The sequence below is a fragment of the Podarcis erhardii genome (assembly GCF_964252035.2).
Source record: "Podarcis erhardii genome assembly, chromosome: 14".
NCBI classification, from domain to species: domain Eukaryota; kingdom Metazoa; phylum Chordata; class Lepidosauria; order Squamata; family Lacertidae; genus Podarcis; species Podarcis erhardii.
The window spans coordinates 54,463,462-54,480,199 of record NC_138503.1 but is presented as its reverse complement, the minus strand read 5'-3'; the positions used below and the strand labels follow the sequence as shown (position 1 = coordinate 54,480,199).

Below are 16,738 nucleotides of genomic sequence, written 5' to 3'. Positions count from 1 at the left end.
TATGCATTTTTACAGTATTAGGAGATATAATGTATAGCAACTTATAGCATTATAATTTTAAAGCTGGTATCACTGGATCAAGTTAATCAATTTTATTGAATGAATTAAATTGTTTTAATTGGGTCCCAAATGAATGTGCAATTAATTGTTGCTGTTTTGAATGTTATTTCATTGTGTATTATTTCCTTGTGTCCTATTTTCCTTAGTAGGTCGTACAAACCGCCGTTCTGAGTCATGCTTTTTATAGGGTTTGGTATGGGGCGCTGGGGAGGAGTTTATGGAACCGAGCAGGGGTGGCCTGAAACAAAACCGGGGTCCCGTGGGGCAGGGCCACAGCAAAAGGGAAACTGAGGCATCTCCCTCATACTTAGCTTGACCTCCTGCATCTCCCTTCCACAGCTGAGTGACTCCTGAGCAAGACACCCCCACGCCGATGCTCTGGAGGGAGCCTGGAGGGGGCTTTGCTGCGCAACTGAGAGCAGGTTCGACTGAGGCGCCGCTGAGAAAACCCTCGGCAGGGGAGCCGCTGGCTCGTGCATGTCCTTGGGGGTGGGCAGGAGGGATTGGTGGCTTCAGGGGAGGGAGCCTGGGAAAGAGAGGAGGGGGCGATGGAGAAGCCCAGGCAGTCAAACGATCGACAGGCTAAGAGCCTCAGTGGCGCCCTCTGGAGGCTTCGCTCCGGGCAAAATTCCTGGCTAAGCGCCCTTCGTTTCACCACTGCAGGCAGAAGCTCCGAGGTGCCCCTGCCAGCAAAGTGGGCCCCCTCTTCTCCGTGTTGGGCAGTCCTTTGCCGCCAGGCTCCTGCTCGGGGGTGCGGGGTGGGCTTGCAACGGGGTGAGGGCAGGGAAGGGCTGGGAGAAAACCCTGTTGGCAAAGCGAAGTGACCACTTTGGGCAGCAAGATCCACCGGGGCAGTAGATCCAGCCTCCGTGGGCTGCACCCCCCCCCCTGCCCACTGCTGTTGCCATGGTGGCAGCAATTACAGTGGCACAGCTTCGTGGAGGCCAGATCCTGCTTCGCCCCTGCATCACACGCCCCACGTCGCCTCTGCAGCTGTCTCTCGATGAAGAGTGTTGATGGATTTAAGATGCGTAGGAGCGTATATTTTATTCATTAATTATCCTTCTCTCTCCCCCCGCCCGTTGTGTGAGAAAGCAAATGCCTTTTTCAGCGGAGTCATATTGCCATCCGCGTGCAGCTTATCTGGAGACGCTTTTAGGACTAGATAGCACCTTCCAGAACAATAATGATATCCGAAGATGCTCAGGCAGACTCGGGTCACTTTTCTCCTTTATATGTTTCTCTCTTAACAAATAAATCATGCAAGGGGGTTGAGGTGTTTTAATTAGTGTTCACGTGTGAAGACTGTGTGTCATGTTTTGAGAATATAACCAAGATCCGTGTGTGTTGGAATGTGTGTACCTGCTTCTGAGCATCAGCAATTAGCATGCGAAGAGTTAATTCAGACTATGTAAATGTTCTGGTTGTGTGTATCAGCCTCTAATCCTAGCCAACCAACAAGTGTTGATGAAGTCAGGGGAACTCCTTTGTTAGGTGACTCTTGGGGGGCGTTTAATTATCAGTACTTCAAAGCATCGAAAGAACTAGCCGTGAGGATGCAACCGAATAACGGAGGCTCAGAATTAGGAGAGGTGCTTTGGACTCGCCGGCTGCACTGCTGCTGCGAGGAACAAACCCCGCTTGAGATGACCGCGCTGTAAGATCTGGAAACCCCCCCCCCCCCAAGCAGCCTGAAGGTGTGAATAAGTGAATAGACCGCTTATATTGAAGCTGCGACGGCCCCCACCTCGCACCATTTCCCCATAGAGCGCAAGCCCTGGACCCCCCTGGACACTTGCCCCCGCTCGGCAGAGAGAAGAAGAGGCCCCCGGCCTTTGCAACAATATTGGCACACAGCTGACGCCAGGAAGGTGACTCATTCCTCCTCTGCCGCCCCCCCCCGGCCGCCCACCTCAATCCCAAGCCTTTGCTGCTTGCTTGCACCCTCACGAGGCAGTATTTATTGCTTCTTTTTGGTGCTAGAGGAGTTCTGCAAAATAAAGGAACGCGGCAATCACAATTACTATTAGGTTTGGGCCGATTGGAGCAAAACGGATGCTACAGGCGCCCCGCGCAAAACACCTCCCTCGGTGGGTCTCCAGGCCCTGCCAGAGAGAGGAGTCTGGCCGGGGCAGCCTTGGAAGAGGCCCCCGGCTAAAGAAGGGGTCCCGCCTCTGCTCCCACAGCCAGATTCCTCTCCAGGGAAAAAGGATCCGCTTGCAGGATCTGGAAGTCAGAGCATGCTCTCCCCAGGGGGGCTCCGCAGCAACTGCTCTTCAGAGGCGTCCTGCCCCGGACACCTGCATGCCACGGGGTTGGACTAGATGACCCCTGGGGGCTCTTTATGGTTCTATGACACCGGAGGTTGGAAACAGCTGCTGCTGCTGCTGCTAGTGGCTTTGGATAGTCGTCTTAGCCTCCGTTAAGGGGTCTACTCTTTCAACGCCCCCCCCCCCGTGTCCGCCGCTACCTCTGGTGGAAAATGCGTGGGAAATCCCGCGGCTCCCTTAGGTAGGAGGCCGCACTACATGGAGCGAGGGGGGCGTCACAGCCAAGGTAGAGATAGCAGAGGCCTAACCCCCCCCCTTGCAGGCCTCCTGGAGTTGGGGTAGATGTTGGCACCCTGTGTGTCTGCTTATCTGCTCCCCAGACCTCCCGACCCGCCCTGGGCGTGGCTCCTTCTCCTGGCTGCTGTGAGCAGATAGCGGGGGAGGGAGGGCGCCCCCCGTTGCCATGCGCCCTTCCCATTGCTCTGGTGGGTCCTAGTGATCTCGGGAACTGGCGGTGGTTCCAGAGCCCGAGTCGCCCCCTCCCAGGCAGGGCTCCTGCTTGGGGGCCTCTTCCCGTGCCCTCTCAGTGCGGGTGTGGAGAAGACCCCTAACACTGCCCCCCCCCGCCTTGGAGTGGGCTTGGCTGTGGGGAGGGGGCTGCCTCTGCCCTTGAGCGCAGGATCCTAGGAAGCTGCCTTGTATTGCATCCAACCCGGGCCGTATTGCCTACACGGGCTGGCAGCTGTGGCTCGCGGGGCTTTCCGGCTGGACGGAGCCGGGCGGGGCCCTTCTGCGAGCACAACCCCACGCCGAGAGCGGCCCTTCCGAATAGGTCGTCTGCTTCATCCCAGTTACAGATAGGTAGCCGTGTTGGTCTGCCATAGTCAAAACAAAACAAATTCCTACAGTAGCACCTTAAAGACCAACTAAGTCAGTTCTTGGTATGAGCTTTCGTGTGCATGCACACTTCTTCAGATTGGTATCTGAAGAAGTGTGCATGCACACGAAAGCTCATACCAAGAACTGACTTAGTTGGCCTTTAAGGTGCTACTGTAGGAATTTGTTTTGCTTCATCCCAGTCAGTCCAGCCAGGGGCGCAAAGGCCTGGGGAGCCCCACCCCACAAGTCCCCCGAAGGGAACTGGAAGGAAGACCCCCAAGGAGACGGAGCCCTTCTGGGGCTGACTCTGCGCCCCCGTCGGGCAAAGGCCCCGCGTGCCTGCGCTCTTTCAGGGCCCCCACCTTGCAGGCGACTCGGTCCAAGTGCCCCGGGTTCAAGGAGCGCCAAGTTAGGGACTATCCCGCGGGACGGGGTCTCCCTCGCCAGAGCCGTCCAGGCCCCCGGGGTCCCCCTTGCCCTTCTTCCCGCCCGCCCCCAGGTCAGCCCAAGAAGACGCGAGAGATCAGGGAGAGTCAAGCGCAGGTTTATTGTGGGGTTTGGGCGTCGCAGGGCGGCGTCGAGGCGGCTCCTCTGCGGCGGGCTTGGGCTTGGTGGGGCCTAGCGGTACTTGCAGGTCAGCACGGCGCCGACGCGGCCCAGGAACTTGTCCATGGAGACGAGGGTGCTGGCCTTGAGGAGCCCCTGGTGGTGGGCGGCGATGGCCACCAGGAAGCAGTGGCTCAGCAGCTGCGGGAGAGGCGGAGGGGGAGCGTTAGACGGGGCCCCGGACGGAGCGAAGCAGGGATCCCGCCCTCCCCGGAGCCCCGACGGGGAGGAGAGAGACTCACCGCGAAGTTGACGGGGTCTACGCGCATCTTCTGGGCATGCAGGTCGCTGAGCTTGTCGAGGGCGCCGGCGATGTTGTCGATGTGCGCCACGGCCTCGCCGATGGCCGCCGCGACCTTCTTGCCGTGCGCCTTGACGTCGGCGGAGCCGGGGCTCACGTCGATGTGCGCGAAGTAGGTCTTAGTGGTGGGGTGCGCCGCGAACATCCTGCGGGAAAAGGAGGAGGAGAGGAGCAGGAAGACGAGGGTCCGGCTCCCGCCCGGCCCGCGGCCTCGTCCCCGGGAGAGGGTCCCTGCCCGACGGGGCGGACTTACCTGGTTATGGCCTCGGCGCCGATGTCCCCGGCGTGGGACTGGATCTCGCTCCAAACATGCTTCACGTGGCTCTTGTCGTCGTCGGTCAACACCATCTTGGCAGCTCAAAGTCTCGGGTGCCGTCGGAGCGCGCGCGGCCTTTTTATTGAGGGCGCCCCGCCCCGCCTGGGGCCTCTCCCTCGGCCTCCGCCCGTCGGCGCTGCGGCTTCTCCCCGCGTTATCGCCTCTTACGGCTAATGCTAAGATGCGGGAGGGAGCGCACGAACAGCCTCCCCGCAATTCCCGCTGCCTCCCCCCAGACAGGCCTTGCCGGGCATCTACGTCGGGCTCTCCCTGGGCGATGACAGGCCTCATTTGCTAGTCCTGACACCCCCTTTTCGGCCATTATTCTTTCCCTAGAACCGCGCGTGGCGGAGGCGCACGAGGAAAGGGGAGGATGGTGCCTTCCAAAAAGCCAGGATGAGGTCCTCATCCGCCCCCGCGGGGCTCCGGCCCGAACCAAACCAAGTCAAATGGGTCTTTCCTTTGCGCAGCAAACCAGCCGGCGGCGGGGCGTCAGAGAAGGGTAGCAGTCAGTCTAGCTGAATGCGGACATTTTGTCCTTGGCCTCCCCGCGAGGTAGCTCTCCAAGGACTCCCGAGCAAACTTAGGAAAGGCATTGGAATATAAAACTGTGGCTATCATCAAAATGCCATTCCACAAATCTGTGGTACGACCACACTTGGAATACTGTAGACCAGGGGTTCCCAGTTGGTGGTCCACGTCACCCACCCAGACGGTCCCTGACGCACACCTATCAACTCTCTGGGACATTCCTTTGTGGGGGGGGGGGCACTCTCACTTTGTTGGAAGTTTGGCAAGATGGGTATTAAACAGATGTCCTTCGTTGTGCAGTATTTGGTATCCGGCAGAGCAAAGTACTGGGACCAGATTTCTTCGGGTGGGTCTCGAGGAACACAAACAGCAGCACAGCAACCAACACGAAGCCTCTAACATATTTGGCTAAATAATCTTTAAATTTATTCTATTCCTCTTGGTAGTCCTCCTCCTTCTGGTCGCGGACTCTTCCGGTCAGGTCAGCTAGCTCCCAAAAGTCCATAATCTTCATCTGCCATTCCTCCACTGTTAGTACTTCTTGTGCTTTCCAATTTTTGGCCAGTAAAATTCTGGCTGCGGTTGTGGCATACAAAAACAATCTGACTTCTTTCTTGGGCAATTCTAGACCTATTATTCCAAGTAGAAAGGCTTCTGGTTTCTTAATAAATGTATATTTCAATTTAAATAAAATTACTTGTGAATATAAGATAGGCCTAGGATTTAAATATGTGATGTTATAGAATAATATGTTTAAAGTTTAAATGAAAAGGAAGATAGATGTTAATTTGACTAAGTAAATTTTATGTGAAAATAGTTTTGGAAAACTGCTACAATAATTTATATGGAAACTCAGGCAGAGGTATTTGAGGAAGTCACCTAACAAGGTTAACAAAGGTGGAATTATTACAGTTAAGATAAATGTTTCTTTGTATGTTTGATATTCTTTTTCTATTTGTTATAAATTTGGAAAATCAATAAAAAAGGGAAAAAACAAAACACGAAGCCTCTAATCATTCCAGTTTTATACTTGAAATAAAAAGCTAGTTTAAGGAAGGGGGGGCGGGGTTTCCCGGAAATAATCTACGGAGCAAGGCGGGCAAGGAAGAGCTCAAATGAAGAGTCACCACGTGCGGAGGAGCGGAGCCCTCAAGACTTTCCTGGAAGTTGAGGCCTTTGCCGCGGACTTAAACCAACGTGTGTCCCCCCCCACGCCCCTCACCAACACAGTAGCGCTTAGGACAGGTGTCCAAGGTGGGTTGCATGCACCTGCATTCCTAGCCACACGCACACTCTTTCCGTGCATGCTTATGGGCGGCACAGTGGGTGCAAAAAACGTCCGTGAGAATGCAGAACAGTGAGTGGCAGCAGAATTCCTGGGTTAAACTAACGCAGCATTTAAAAGAAGGGGGGGGGTGGCTTGCAGGATATTTGTCCCCTTCTCCACGGAAGAGTGATCCAAGGTGCTTGGCCGTGGGAGCCTGGCTGAAGGCACCTGCGGAAGAGACTCGGAGAGGGCGGCGGTAACTCGGGGATGGCGCCCTGCGAAGCTTTACGGTATCAGTGGAGGGAAGCAGCGGGGGGGGGCAGGGGCGGGAGCGCGCATTTGGGGCGCTGTGCTCTTGCGGGAGACCACGACCCCCCAAGAACGGGACGTCCGGAACAGTTGTTCCACGGACCCTCTGGGTGGGTTACGCTGGGGTCTGGGGACCCCTCTTTACAGGAAATACGGGGGAGAGGTGACATGATAGAAGTCTATAAAATTACGCATGGCATGAAGAAAACGGGTAGAGAATCGTTTCTCTCTCTGTGTTATCACACTAATCTAGAACTTGTGGACACCAAACGAAGCTGAATGTAGGAAGATTCAGGACACAGAAAAGGAAGTCCCTTCACGCAGCACATGGAACTCTCTCCCACAAGAGGCAGTGACGACCACCAACTTGGAAGGCTTTCAAAGTGGATTGGGTGGACTGTGGTTGGCACCCGGAGAGTTTCTAGGCTGACGGGGGCGGCAGAGGCATGCCCAAGAGCCCCCATAAGCGACTACCCTCCGGAGAAGGTCCCCAAAACCCATTGGAGAGAAGCAGGCGCCCGCGGGCTCCAAGTGGCCTCGACGGTGGTCTGTGAGTCCACCTGAGTTGGCCGTCTGATGCATCTCCCTTTGAGCCTTAGCCGCCTGGAGCGGCAGTCTGCTGGAAAGGGAGGGATAAAAATGGCCCATAAACGAATTCACCGACCTGGGGGTGAAGGGGGGGGGGGCTGAGTTCTAAGCGCTCGAAAACAGGGAAAGAAACTGAGCCAGGCGCCACGCACGTCCCCCCCGGGCCTCTTGCGCGTTGCTGGCCAACAGCCAGCTAGTGGTGCCCACGCAAGGCCTCTCCTTGGGGCGCCCAGACGCAGCTGTGAAGGGCGGGACCTCTGGGTCGGAGGCCCCCTGCGCAGCGCCGATTAAAGGCTGCCTGCCTGCCCGCGCGGCGCCCAGGACGCCCCACTGCCAAGATGGGGCTGACCGAGGAAGACAAGCAGCGCGTGAGGGCCATCTGGGTCCCCGTGAGCAGACACGCCGAAGCCGTGGGCGTCGAGGTGCTCACCAGGTAAGTCCTCCCCGACGGCTCCGGGACCCTCCCCAGGTCTGCCGCCCGTGGGTGGAGGCTGGAACCCCGACGGCGAGGGCGCTGGCCTGATCCTGTCCTCGTCCCGCAGGCTGATGGCGGCGCACCCCACCACCAAGACCTACTTCCACCACCTCGACCTCTCTCCGGACTCGGCCCAGCTGAAGGCGCTGGGCAAGAAGGTGGTGGACGCGCTCAGCTGCGCCGTCGAGAACCTGGACGACCTGCCCGGCGCCCTCGGCCATCTCAGCGAGCTGCACGCCTTCCAGCTGCGGGTGTCGCCCAGCAGCTTCGAGGTGAGTCGCGCTCCCCGAGGCTGCCCCGGCCTCCCGCTGCCCTCCCCGTCGGGCGCCCAGGGTCCTGCTCTCTCTCTCTAACGCTGGCGCTCTCCTCTCTCTCCCACAGTGCCTTAACCACTGCATCCTGGTGACCGTCGGTGCCCACAGCCGCGGCTCCCTCGACCCGGCGCTCCTCCTTTCCGTGGACAAATTCCTGGGCAGCGTCGCCCACGTCCTGACCTCCTGCCACCGCTAGCCAGGGCAAGACGGGCTCGCCCGGGCGCCCTCCCCGTCTTCTACCTCCTAATAAAGCTTTGGGCTCTTTCAACTGCAGCGCTGCGCCCTCACCTCTCTCTGGGGGGCAGCTGGGGGGGCTGGACGGACTTCGGAGGAGCCCTCGACGGCGCTCCCCTCGAGGTTGTCCGTAGGGAATGTCACATTGCCCCGGGACCGGATGGTTAAGTCTGGGTAATAAATGAGTTTATTCACCATCAAGCCTTTTCGTACCTCGGGGAAGTGGAGGAGCTGCAAGGCTGCGGCTTTCCCCTCTGCACCCCTGTGCTGAGAGAGAGCAGCACAGAATCGCAGAACTGGAGGGCACTCCAAAGGTCATAAAGCCCAACCCGCTGCAACGCAGGAACTGCAGTATAGGGGGAATGGCATTTTTGTTGGGGGGGGGTAGGCCTTTTGTTAAGGGGGGCAGAACCTACGTTAGCTATGCATTTATGCGGATTTCTATTGATTTAGGGGAGCTGCCCCCTCTTCTACGCCCACGAAAGGGAGGCTGCTCAAACCACCCCCATCCTGGGTGTTCTCTGCTCCCACTCAATGATGGGGAGGCCAGCCCCCCCAAAAACATCCACAGGCCGCGAAGGGCGCAGGGAGAGGTCTCCGCGCAAGCAGGGGGGCGCCTCAGGCTCCAGCCCCCCGAGATCACGATGACCAGAGCAATGGGGAAAGGCACGTGGCAGGGGGGGGGCGCTGCCTCCTTCCCTATCTGCACCCAACAGCAGGCAGAAGGACCCCACCCAGGCAGCAACAGGCACAACCGCTCAGGGAGGGGCAGCAGGCCTTTGGGGGGGGGGCGGGACGGGGACGACACAGATAAGGAGGCCAACCCTGGGTGTCAACTACTTCTCCAATTCCGGGGCAGGGGGGGGACTTTGTGCGTGGGTTGCAGGACCCCCCTCCCTAGGAAGCAGCAGCTCAAGGAAGATGATGGGGACCAAATGCCAGTTGTGGCCGAATGCTGATGCCGCCGCCTTTCCCATTGCCCCAAGAAGGTGCAAAGGCCAGTTTGAGCTTTGGCGCAAAGAGAAGAGAGGGGGCCCGCTCCTCTTTCCCCACCTCCATGGGGTGGGGGCAGGGGCGACCATCCAAACCCCACCCCGAAGGGAAAAGCAAGGGGGGGGGGAAAGGTAAACACGTTTGGTTTTTAAAGCATTTTATTCATTTTCAAGAAAAGAATATAAACACAAATATTATCAAAAGGGTTTCTTCCCACCCACCCCCTCCCCCAGAGCAGAAGACTATTATACTGTCAAATTCTCCCATAAATCCATACAGGTAGTTTGTGGGCGCCAGTCGTCAGAGAAGCTCAATTGAATGTTTTATAAAAAATGTGCCATATTTCAACAAAACCACCCATATCCGAAGCATCGATTCAGGGCATGTATTCTCTTAGCTTCTCAGATAAAGCAGTTGTCTCTACATTCTGCTTCCACGGTGTGATCTACAGGTGAGATTCCTTTCTAGTCTCATGCTACAGGCAATCTTGCCACTGCCAGAAGAAAAGTGGCAGGGTTCCTCTTGTGATAATTTGAGTATACTTAAATATTATTAATAAACCTAGACATGGGTTGCAATGTACATCCTGGTTTGTAATTTTGCTTATTTCTGCCAATGCAGTTTCCCAAAATGGTGGCACCAATTCACATATCCATAGCTGTCAACTTTCAGATATGAAAATAAAGGGATCAGCAGCCTCACCTGTCCCGGAGACAGTCTACGGGATATCTAACAATCCGGGATAGCAGTGGGAAGCAGCGCTGGAATAAGGGGATTTCCCGCAAAAAAAAAAAAAAAAAAAAAAGGAGGGTTGACAGCTATGCACATATCTATGACATATGGAACAATTTCCATGCCTAGGTCCTTTCCCCAATTTTGCTTACTAGTCAAGCATTGTTCAATGGCTAGGTCAGTGAGTATTTTGCATAAAACCAATATTATTTTTTGAGTGGGGGTGTTCAGTGATATTCAGAATCAGGTTTTCAAATTGCGTGAAAGGTCTAATTGCTTGAGATTCAGCTGTTGGACTTGAGATAATACGTATCACCTGATAGCCAATTCACATTACAACCCTCAATTCTTTCCATAATTTGCCGGGAGAAAAACATCATTTTTATAAAAGTGAATCAATCTGCACGAGCGTTTTTCTTTCCATTTCATATGCATCAGTTTTCGATCAGACGTGTTGAAGGAGGGGTGCAATGCAAAGGAAATACGTAGAGGTGGTGCTGATTTTTATATCCAGGATCACCAGATCTCGAATTCTGCTTTTGCAAATGGCTTTATCATTACAAAAGTTTTGTTGTTATTAAAAAATGGGATGCCTGATATTCTATGTTGCACAGGTTCATCTAATTTCAGTTGCATTCAAATCTTCTCTTTTACACTGAATATCATACTAATGGCATTCTGTATACAGGCCACATCATGGTATGGTAGACCCGTTTACCCTTCTCTGAGAAAGCTGATATAATACAGTTACCGTATTTTTCGCCCCATAGGACGCACCTAGCTTCCCCGAGCTTCCCCCAACCCCAGAACAGGCTGCTACCCGCAAGCCACGGGAGAGCTGCGCGAAGCCAAAGCCTGGGGCGTGCTGAGCTCAGCGTGCCCCAAGCTTCTGGGTGCAGGCAAGCTCTCCGCTAGCCGTGGGAGAGCTGCACGACTTCGCACAGCTCTCCCACGGCTAGCTTCCTGAAGCCTGGAGAGCAAGAGGGGTCGGTGTGCACCGACCCCCCTCGCTCTCCAGGCTTCAGCGAAAGCCTGCATTCACCCCATAGGACGCGCACACATTTCCCCTTCATTTTTGGAGGGGGGAAAGTGTGTCCTATAGGGCGAAAAATACGGTAGGCACAGACCAGGTCTCTTGCTGTGATGACTCAAGCTTACATTCATTTTTTTGGCCATATCTTTAGAGTATTTGTTGAAATAGATAGGGTTTGAAACATATATATATATATATATATATATATATATGCAGGTTTTGGTGTCCTCGGGTGTCTTCCCGTGTAAAAGTTGGGGTGTCTAGGCGACGTTTCGACGAGGTCTCACTCGTCATCTTCAGGCTGGTGCTTTCGGCTTCTTGTTACTGGAACAGAGCAGGATCTCAGTGTTTGAGTTCCTATAAATACTGTAGAGGGGGTGTGGTGTATAGCCTCCAATGTTCTGGGCAGAGAGGAAGTTCCCAGGCTAGTGTGCCTTTTCTTCTTTTGTTCCTTAATTACTTGAGAGATATCTTGAGTGATTTCTTGAGTGATATCCTGAGTACCACTTAGGTGGGTCATTAGGTGTGGATTAGTTGTTAAAGTCTTTGTGTCTTGACCTCTTGAACTTTGTGAAGAGTTTTCCTGAGAAGATGGCTGTACTGTACTTAGTTGTGCTCTGGCTTGGCTTCGTGTATAGGGGCGAGCTGTGGTTTTGTGGCTTGTGTCAGCCAGATCTGTGTAGGGATTGCAGGGGGGTGCAGCCGAGGACACCCGAGGACACCAAAACCTGCATTCCTGTACCCGTGAAAATCTACGAAAGCATATATATATATATATATATATATAAAATTTTAACCAATCCAACCTATCCTTTCAAGAGATTCAAGGTCCCTTGTATGGTTTAAGTTTCTTAATTACTTTAGTTGCATCTTCCAGCATTATTGGTGCTTGGTTCTATTTCGGAGATTTCACTGTTTTAATTTATATGGAATTTAATACACCTGTGCAACAGAGCATCACATTTAAGAGTCCACAGGCATGGCATGTGAACAGGGGGCGAGACAGCTCACACTCCCTGCCCCAACTTCAAACAGTTCAATATGTTAAGGGTATTGAATTTTCTCTTGCAAAGATAAAAGAAATGCCAGTTTCAGCTTTCCTTCACTCCCTCCTTCTCATTTTCTTCACTTAGCATAATATATGAGATATAGTTATAAAAATTAGAAGTCAAACCAGTCAGTTTGCAGAAGAATGATGTTTCTAATTTCTTTAAGAAACTCTTGGGTTTCTTATTTCTCTTTGACCTCCCTTGCCATCCATATTGTCTGTTTCTCTCCTCCACCTGTTCTGTGTATTGGAACTCCCAATTGTGACGATGGCTGGATCTAGAGATGTCAAAGAAGCGATTCAGTTAAATGCCTTGTAAACTCATACAGGGAAATCAGGCAGGGAAAGATGGGACTCCACATCGCCATCTGGTGTCACAGTCTTATATCGCGTATACAACACTTTTCCTTTAGCTGAGCCCTATCAGTATTGCTATCTGCAAAATAAGTTTAAATGGGAAGAAGCCCCATCTGTATTTCACTCCAGCAGCATGTAGGGTAGTATTTTTTGAGGTTTCTTTTTTGTAGTGGACATTCTTCCCTTCCATGTTAAATTCCGTTCCTTCTCTTGCTACTTTCTCAATTGCTTCTTTGAAGGAGGAATGTGCCATTTTCTTCATGTGCCCCCTCCATATGAAGCCTGGAGGGTAGCAACACGAGAGCGGGGCCTTTTCTGCAATGGTTCCCCGCTTGTGGAATGCTCCCCCCAAGAAGGTTCTTTGGGCGCTTTCATTATACACCTTTAGGCACCAGACAAAAACGTTCCCCATTAACCAAGCCTTTGCCCTTTTAAAATGTATTGGGGGGTGTTATTGGGTTGTTTTTGGTTTTACTTTGATTATGTATTTTGTGTTTTTATATTGCAATTTTATCCTGTGAACTGCCCTGAAATAATAAAAATTGTTGCTATTTTATCACAGGGTTGCTGTCTGGGGGGGGGGGGGTTGCCAAAGCCTCATGCATTCTTTGTATGCAGTTTGCATTCATGCTTAAAAGTTAACGAAAAGGGCTTTCATACCTGTTTTCCGCAGCTCCTTTCATAAATTATCCATTCTACTCCTATCCTCCCAGGACTCCATATGAAGTTGCAAGTCTGATGCAGTTTTAGTGAGTCTTTTAATGGTGGATTTGTGGCATATTCCTAAATCCAAAGCTTCATTAGCTGAAGCAGGCAGTTCAGTAAATTTCATAGGCAAGTCTTTCAATTCCATTTTTATTTCATCTCTAAAAACTTTGAAGGCTGCATTCCTTTTTCCACTGCTAAATCTTTCTGCAATTGTTTTAGAAGGTCATAGAAGGGTTCAAAGTCCTCTTTAGAAAGATGCGCAACTTTCAGAGCCATTTCTGATCTCATTTCTTCCTGACCCATATCTGATCTTCCGCTGCCAAAGTATCTAAAGAAAAATTGCTCGGAAGGTATTTGGGGCAAGGTGGGCATAGCCTTTTAGCATCCTGTTCTTTCCCGGGTACCCTTTAGCTTTCAGAAGTTTGTAACAGCTGAGCAGTGCAGGCGAAGGGTTGAAACTACAGTGGTGCCTCGCAAGACGAAATTAATCCGTTCCGTGAGGCTCTTCGTATAGCGGTTTTTTCGTCTTGCGAAGCAAGCCCATTGACAGCTTAGTGGATTAGCGCTATTAGCGGTTTAGCGGCTTTTAGCGGATCAGCTGATAAGCGGCTTAGGGCTTAGGAAAAGGGGGGGAAAGGGGGGAAAAACCCGCAGGAACTCGCAAGACATTTCGTCTTGCGAAGCAAGCCCATAGGGAAATTCGTTTTGCGAAGCGCCTCCAAAACGGAAAACCCTTTCGTCTAGCGGGTTTTCCGTCTTGCGAGGCGTTCGTCTTGCGGGGCACCATTGTAGAAGATTTAACAATCTTGAATGATAACATCACCACCCTCCCCAGAAAAGAAAAATGGAATAGAACTGTCCAGAACAGCTCCTCTTTGAAATGACATGTATTTCCTAGCAATTGGTGGAAAATGCCACGTTTGTGTTACTGTGAAAAGTGTGCCTGCATTTACACAAGTAGCAGCATTGTGCAATTCTAAGGGGAACACCTTCAGAAGCTGAAATTGGCTACAAGGTACATTCACAGTGCCCAAGCAGAGCAGGCAAGGTTAGGGCAATTGACTGAAAAATTATCATTCCAACTTCTCCATCATATATATGACTTGCTCCCAAGCCACTTTGCTACCTTGAGTTGACAGATACATACCATCCTATGAGTCTGTCGCGAGGGCAGTGCCAAGCGATCACAAGCTCTTGGGAAACACATGCAGGTAAATCCAGCCCACTTATCCCTCGGAAGAACGAGCATTTCCACAAAGTGGCACGTGAATCGCGAGAATCGCTTCTCCAGATCTACCAAATTTAAGATGGCGCAAAGGAATCTCCAGTACAGGAAAACCATTTAATATACAATTGATTACAGATCTGCAGTAACAAGTCAAAGTGAATGTGTATATTTACCTTCTATATACATATAGTGTTTCACACATACTTTTGTGTGTGTGTCTTTAGAGCCAGACATATGCAGGCTATTTACAGTTAAGCTACTGTAGTGAAGGACGGCCTTTGGCACTCCCAGCAAGCAAAACTCTGTGCAGCCACTGCCTCCTCCTCCTCCCCCCCGCCTGGTGTGGGGAGGGCCCTGCTCTTCCTTTCTGCAGGGAGGGCAAGACAATGTCAACCAGAGTAGTGGACACAGAAAAGGAGGAGAAAGCTGAATGGTTTTCTGCTCACACCTGTGCCCGCAAGTACAGAATTTGGGGCATTTCCCCATTGACACCAATACTGCATGGAGGCAATATTCCAGGAAAGCCCTTCTTCAAGGCAGACCAGGAGCTGATAGGCACCTGAAGGACAATACTGTGGTGTGTGTTTTTTTCACAAAATGAAAGGAGTTTCAAGTTGCTTTCATCTTTTGCCTCTCCCAAGTTTCTCAGCACACCAGGCTAAAATGATGAAAAATAGGGGAGGCTCGTTTGTGCATATCAAATACTGAAATAGTGTTGCATAGGCTGCCTAAAGGCTGGCACCCTTCTCCCCCCCCCCCCCCAGTAACTAGTAGTTTATTCAACACAAAGCCTCAGGGCCAGTAACAGCATTATCTCAAAACCAAATAAAAATATAAATACACATTAAAATACAACCGTACATGTCTAAAACAACCCTGTAGAAACTGTTGGTGAAGAACACCAGTTTGAACCGTCTTGGATGGTTTGCAGAGGACTCTCGTTCTCCACCCGGAGAAGCGTTCTGAGAAGGGAAAGGCAGGCTCCAACGGAGGCCTCTCTCTCCAGCCTCCCCACCGAGGGCTCATGAAACAAAAGGGTTGCTTTGCCTCAGCCAGGAAGAGAGAGCCAGAGGTGGCCTTGGACCCGCAAAGCTGCTTCCAGCATTTCCTGCTCAGTCACACCTGACCCAGGCCCAGGACTTGCCCTGTCCTACTGACCGATTCTTTCCAGCGGCTCTTCGCAAGTATGCAAAGCCCAGGCCAGTTAAGAGTTTCTGAAGGGTATTGCCATCAAAATAAAGAGTTGGCTTTAAATCATCAGGTCCTGAGAAGTGAAGAGCCAGGCTCCCTCTCCATGGCAGCAACCGGAGGGTGGGAAGAGGGGAGCATGCAGCCTCCGTGGCTCTAGAAGGGGACCCAAGCCTTCAGCACCTCAAGGAACGGGCACCCTAGACAGAGGCAGAGGGAGTCATCCCGCGGAGACAACGCCACAGGCCTGCCACTCTGCTTGTTTAGGTGGAGCTCCCCTCCCCCATCTCGTTAAGGCTTTGGGCTTTTTATTACTTCTGTTTGTCCTCGTGACGTTGAGGCAACAACCTTAAAGCTGCTGCCCCAAAGGGATGCTTTGGAGCCCTTAGTTTACATTGCTGCAATACTTCCAGGAAGTCATGTTTGGCTATGGCTACTGCAGAAGCAGGAGGCTGGCCTAGCCAGGCGGGAGAACGGCTGAAGCCAGAGAGAGGAAGGCAGGAGTGCAGCTGCGGTGCATAAACCAACCAGTATTTACACGCGAGATGCACTAGCCTTAGGCTCATTTCTAAGAGGAGAAGCGAATGCCTCGGAGACCCAGGAAGTGCCTAGAAGAAATGCTTTCTGCTTTGTGATGCGCCTCCCCAGGTAAGTGGGGGGACGGGGCATATTGCAGGTATAGGCATGAGGAGCGTGGGATGCGGGGAGGAGAGAACAGAGAAGAGGCAGTAAAGAGCTCTGTGGGACACTCTCAGCAGGACACCAAGAGCTCCTCCTCCTACCAACTGGACCTGAGTGGGAATAAGTGCCCAGAATGCTGCCTCTATGTGGGGCAGATGGAGGAGGAGGGGCTGGTGGCCACTGCCTTTCAGCTCACAGGAGGGGCAAGGAGAGGGTGGGGCCCCCAAGAGCGGCCAAAGTCACGCAGGCGCATTTTCCTCCACCTTGCACACCCAGCCCTCAGATACCCCTCCAGCTCCTGTGGAAGAAAAAGGGAAGCCACCCATCTCATCGTGTGGCTCTGCTAGGAAGCCAAATGGCAACAAGCCTCCAGTGACAAGTTAAAAGAGCCTTTGGAGAAGAAGCCAAGTGCATTGTTTCTATTTATACATAGTCAGCGTATGAGGGAAAGTAAGTTCTAAATAATTAAGTAGTTATTTAGTCCTTAAAAGGTGCTTTGTCTCATTGATTTCTGTAGGACTGAAGCAGGCCTCAATGAGTGCGGTTGAATAAAAAGCCTCATTTACTGCTTTCAGAGACCTTGGAGCACGGCAGGAGAACAGAACTTGCTCTCTTTGGGG

At 52.4% G+C, this 16,738-nt stretch overlaps 2 protein-coding genes across 2 annotated transcripts; one reads left to right on the top strand and one right to left on the bottom strand.

The window, feature by feature from the left end:
- Nucleotides 1–3,737: 3,737 nt before the first annotated feature.
- On the bottom strand, nt 3,738–4,526 carry LOC309329587 (hemoglobin subunit alpha-A-like). Its single transcript, XM_081840510.1, has 3 exons — nt 4,370–4,526; nt 4,058–4,262; nt 3,738–3,956 (listed from the first exon to the last, which is right to left on the bottom strand). Exons 1-3 carry the CDS (start codon nt 4,462–4,464, stop codon nt 3,828–3,830), a joined length of 429 nt encoding a protein of 142 aa, XP_081696636.1. The 5' UTR covers nt 4,465–4,526; the 3' UTR covers nt 3,738–3,827.
- A 2,844-nt stretch (nt 4,527–7,370) lies between these two features.
- LOC309329576 (hemoglobin subunit alpha-like) lies at nt 7,371–8,189 on the top strand. The gene is made up of 3 exons (XM_081840477.1): nt 7,371–7,560; nt 7,670–7,874; nt 7,984–8,189. Exons 1-3 carry the CDS (start codon nt 7,466–7,468, stop codon nt 8,110–8,112), a joined length of 429 nt encoding a protein of 142 aa, XP_081696603.1. The 5' UTR covers nt 7,371–7,465; the 3' UTR covers nt 8,113–8,189.
- The last annotated feature ends 8,549 nt before the right edge of the window (nt 8,190–16,738 follow it).

Bases quoted from the DNA above. Each gene is read 5' to 3' on its own strand.
- LOC309329576 (XM_081840477.1), top strand. From the start codon at position 7,466: ATGGGGCTGACCGAGGAAGACAAGCAGCGCGTGAGGGCCATCTGGGTC. The intron at 7,561-7,669 runs GTAAGTCCTCCC...CTCGTCCCGCAG, and splicing joins GGCGTCGAGGTGCTCACCAG to GCTGATGGCGGCGCACCCCA. The intron at 7,875-7,983 runs GTGAGTCGCGCT...TCTCTCCCACAG, and splicing joins TGTCGCCCAGCAGCTTCGAG to TGCCTTAACCACTGCATCCT.
- LOC309329587 (XM_081840510.1), bottom strand. From the start codon at position 4,464: ATGGTGTTGACCGACGACGACAAGAGCCACGTGAAGCATGTTTGGAGC. The intron at 4,263-4,369 runs GTAAGTCCGCCC...CTTTTCCCGCAG, and splicing joins GGCGCCGAGGCCATAACCAG to GATGTTCGCGGCGCACCCCA. The intron at 3,957-4,057 runs GTGAGTCTCTCT...CCTCTCCCGCAG, and splicing joins TAGACCCCGTCAACTTCGCG to CTGCTGAGCCACTGCTTCCT.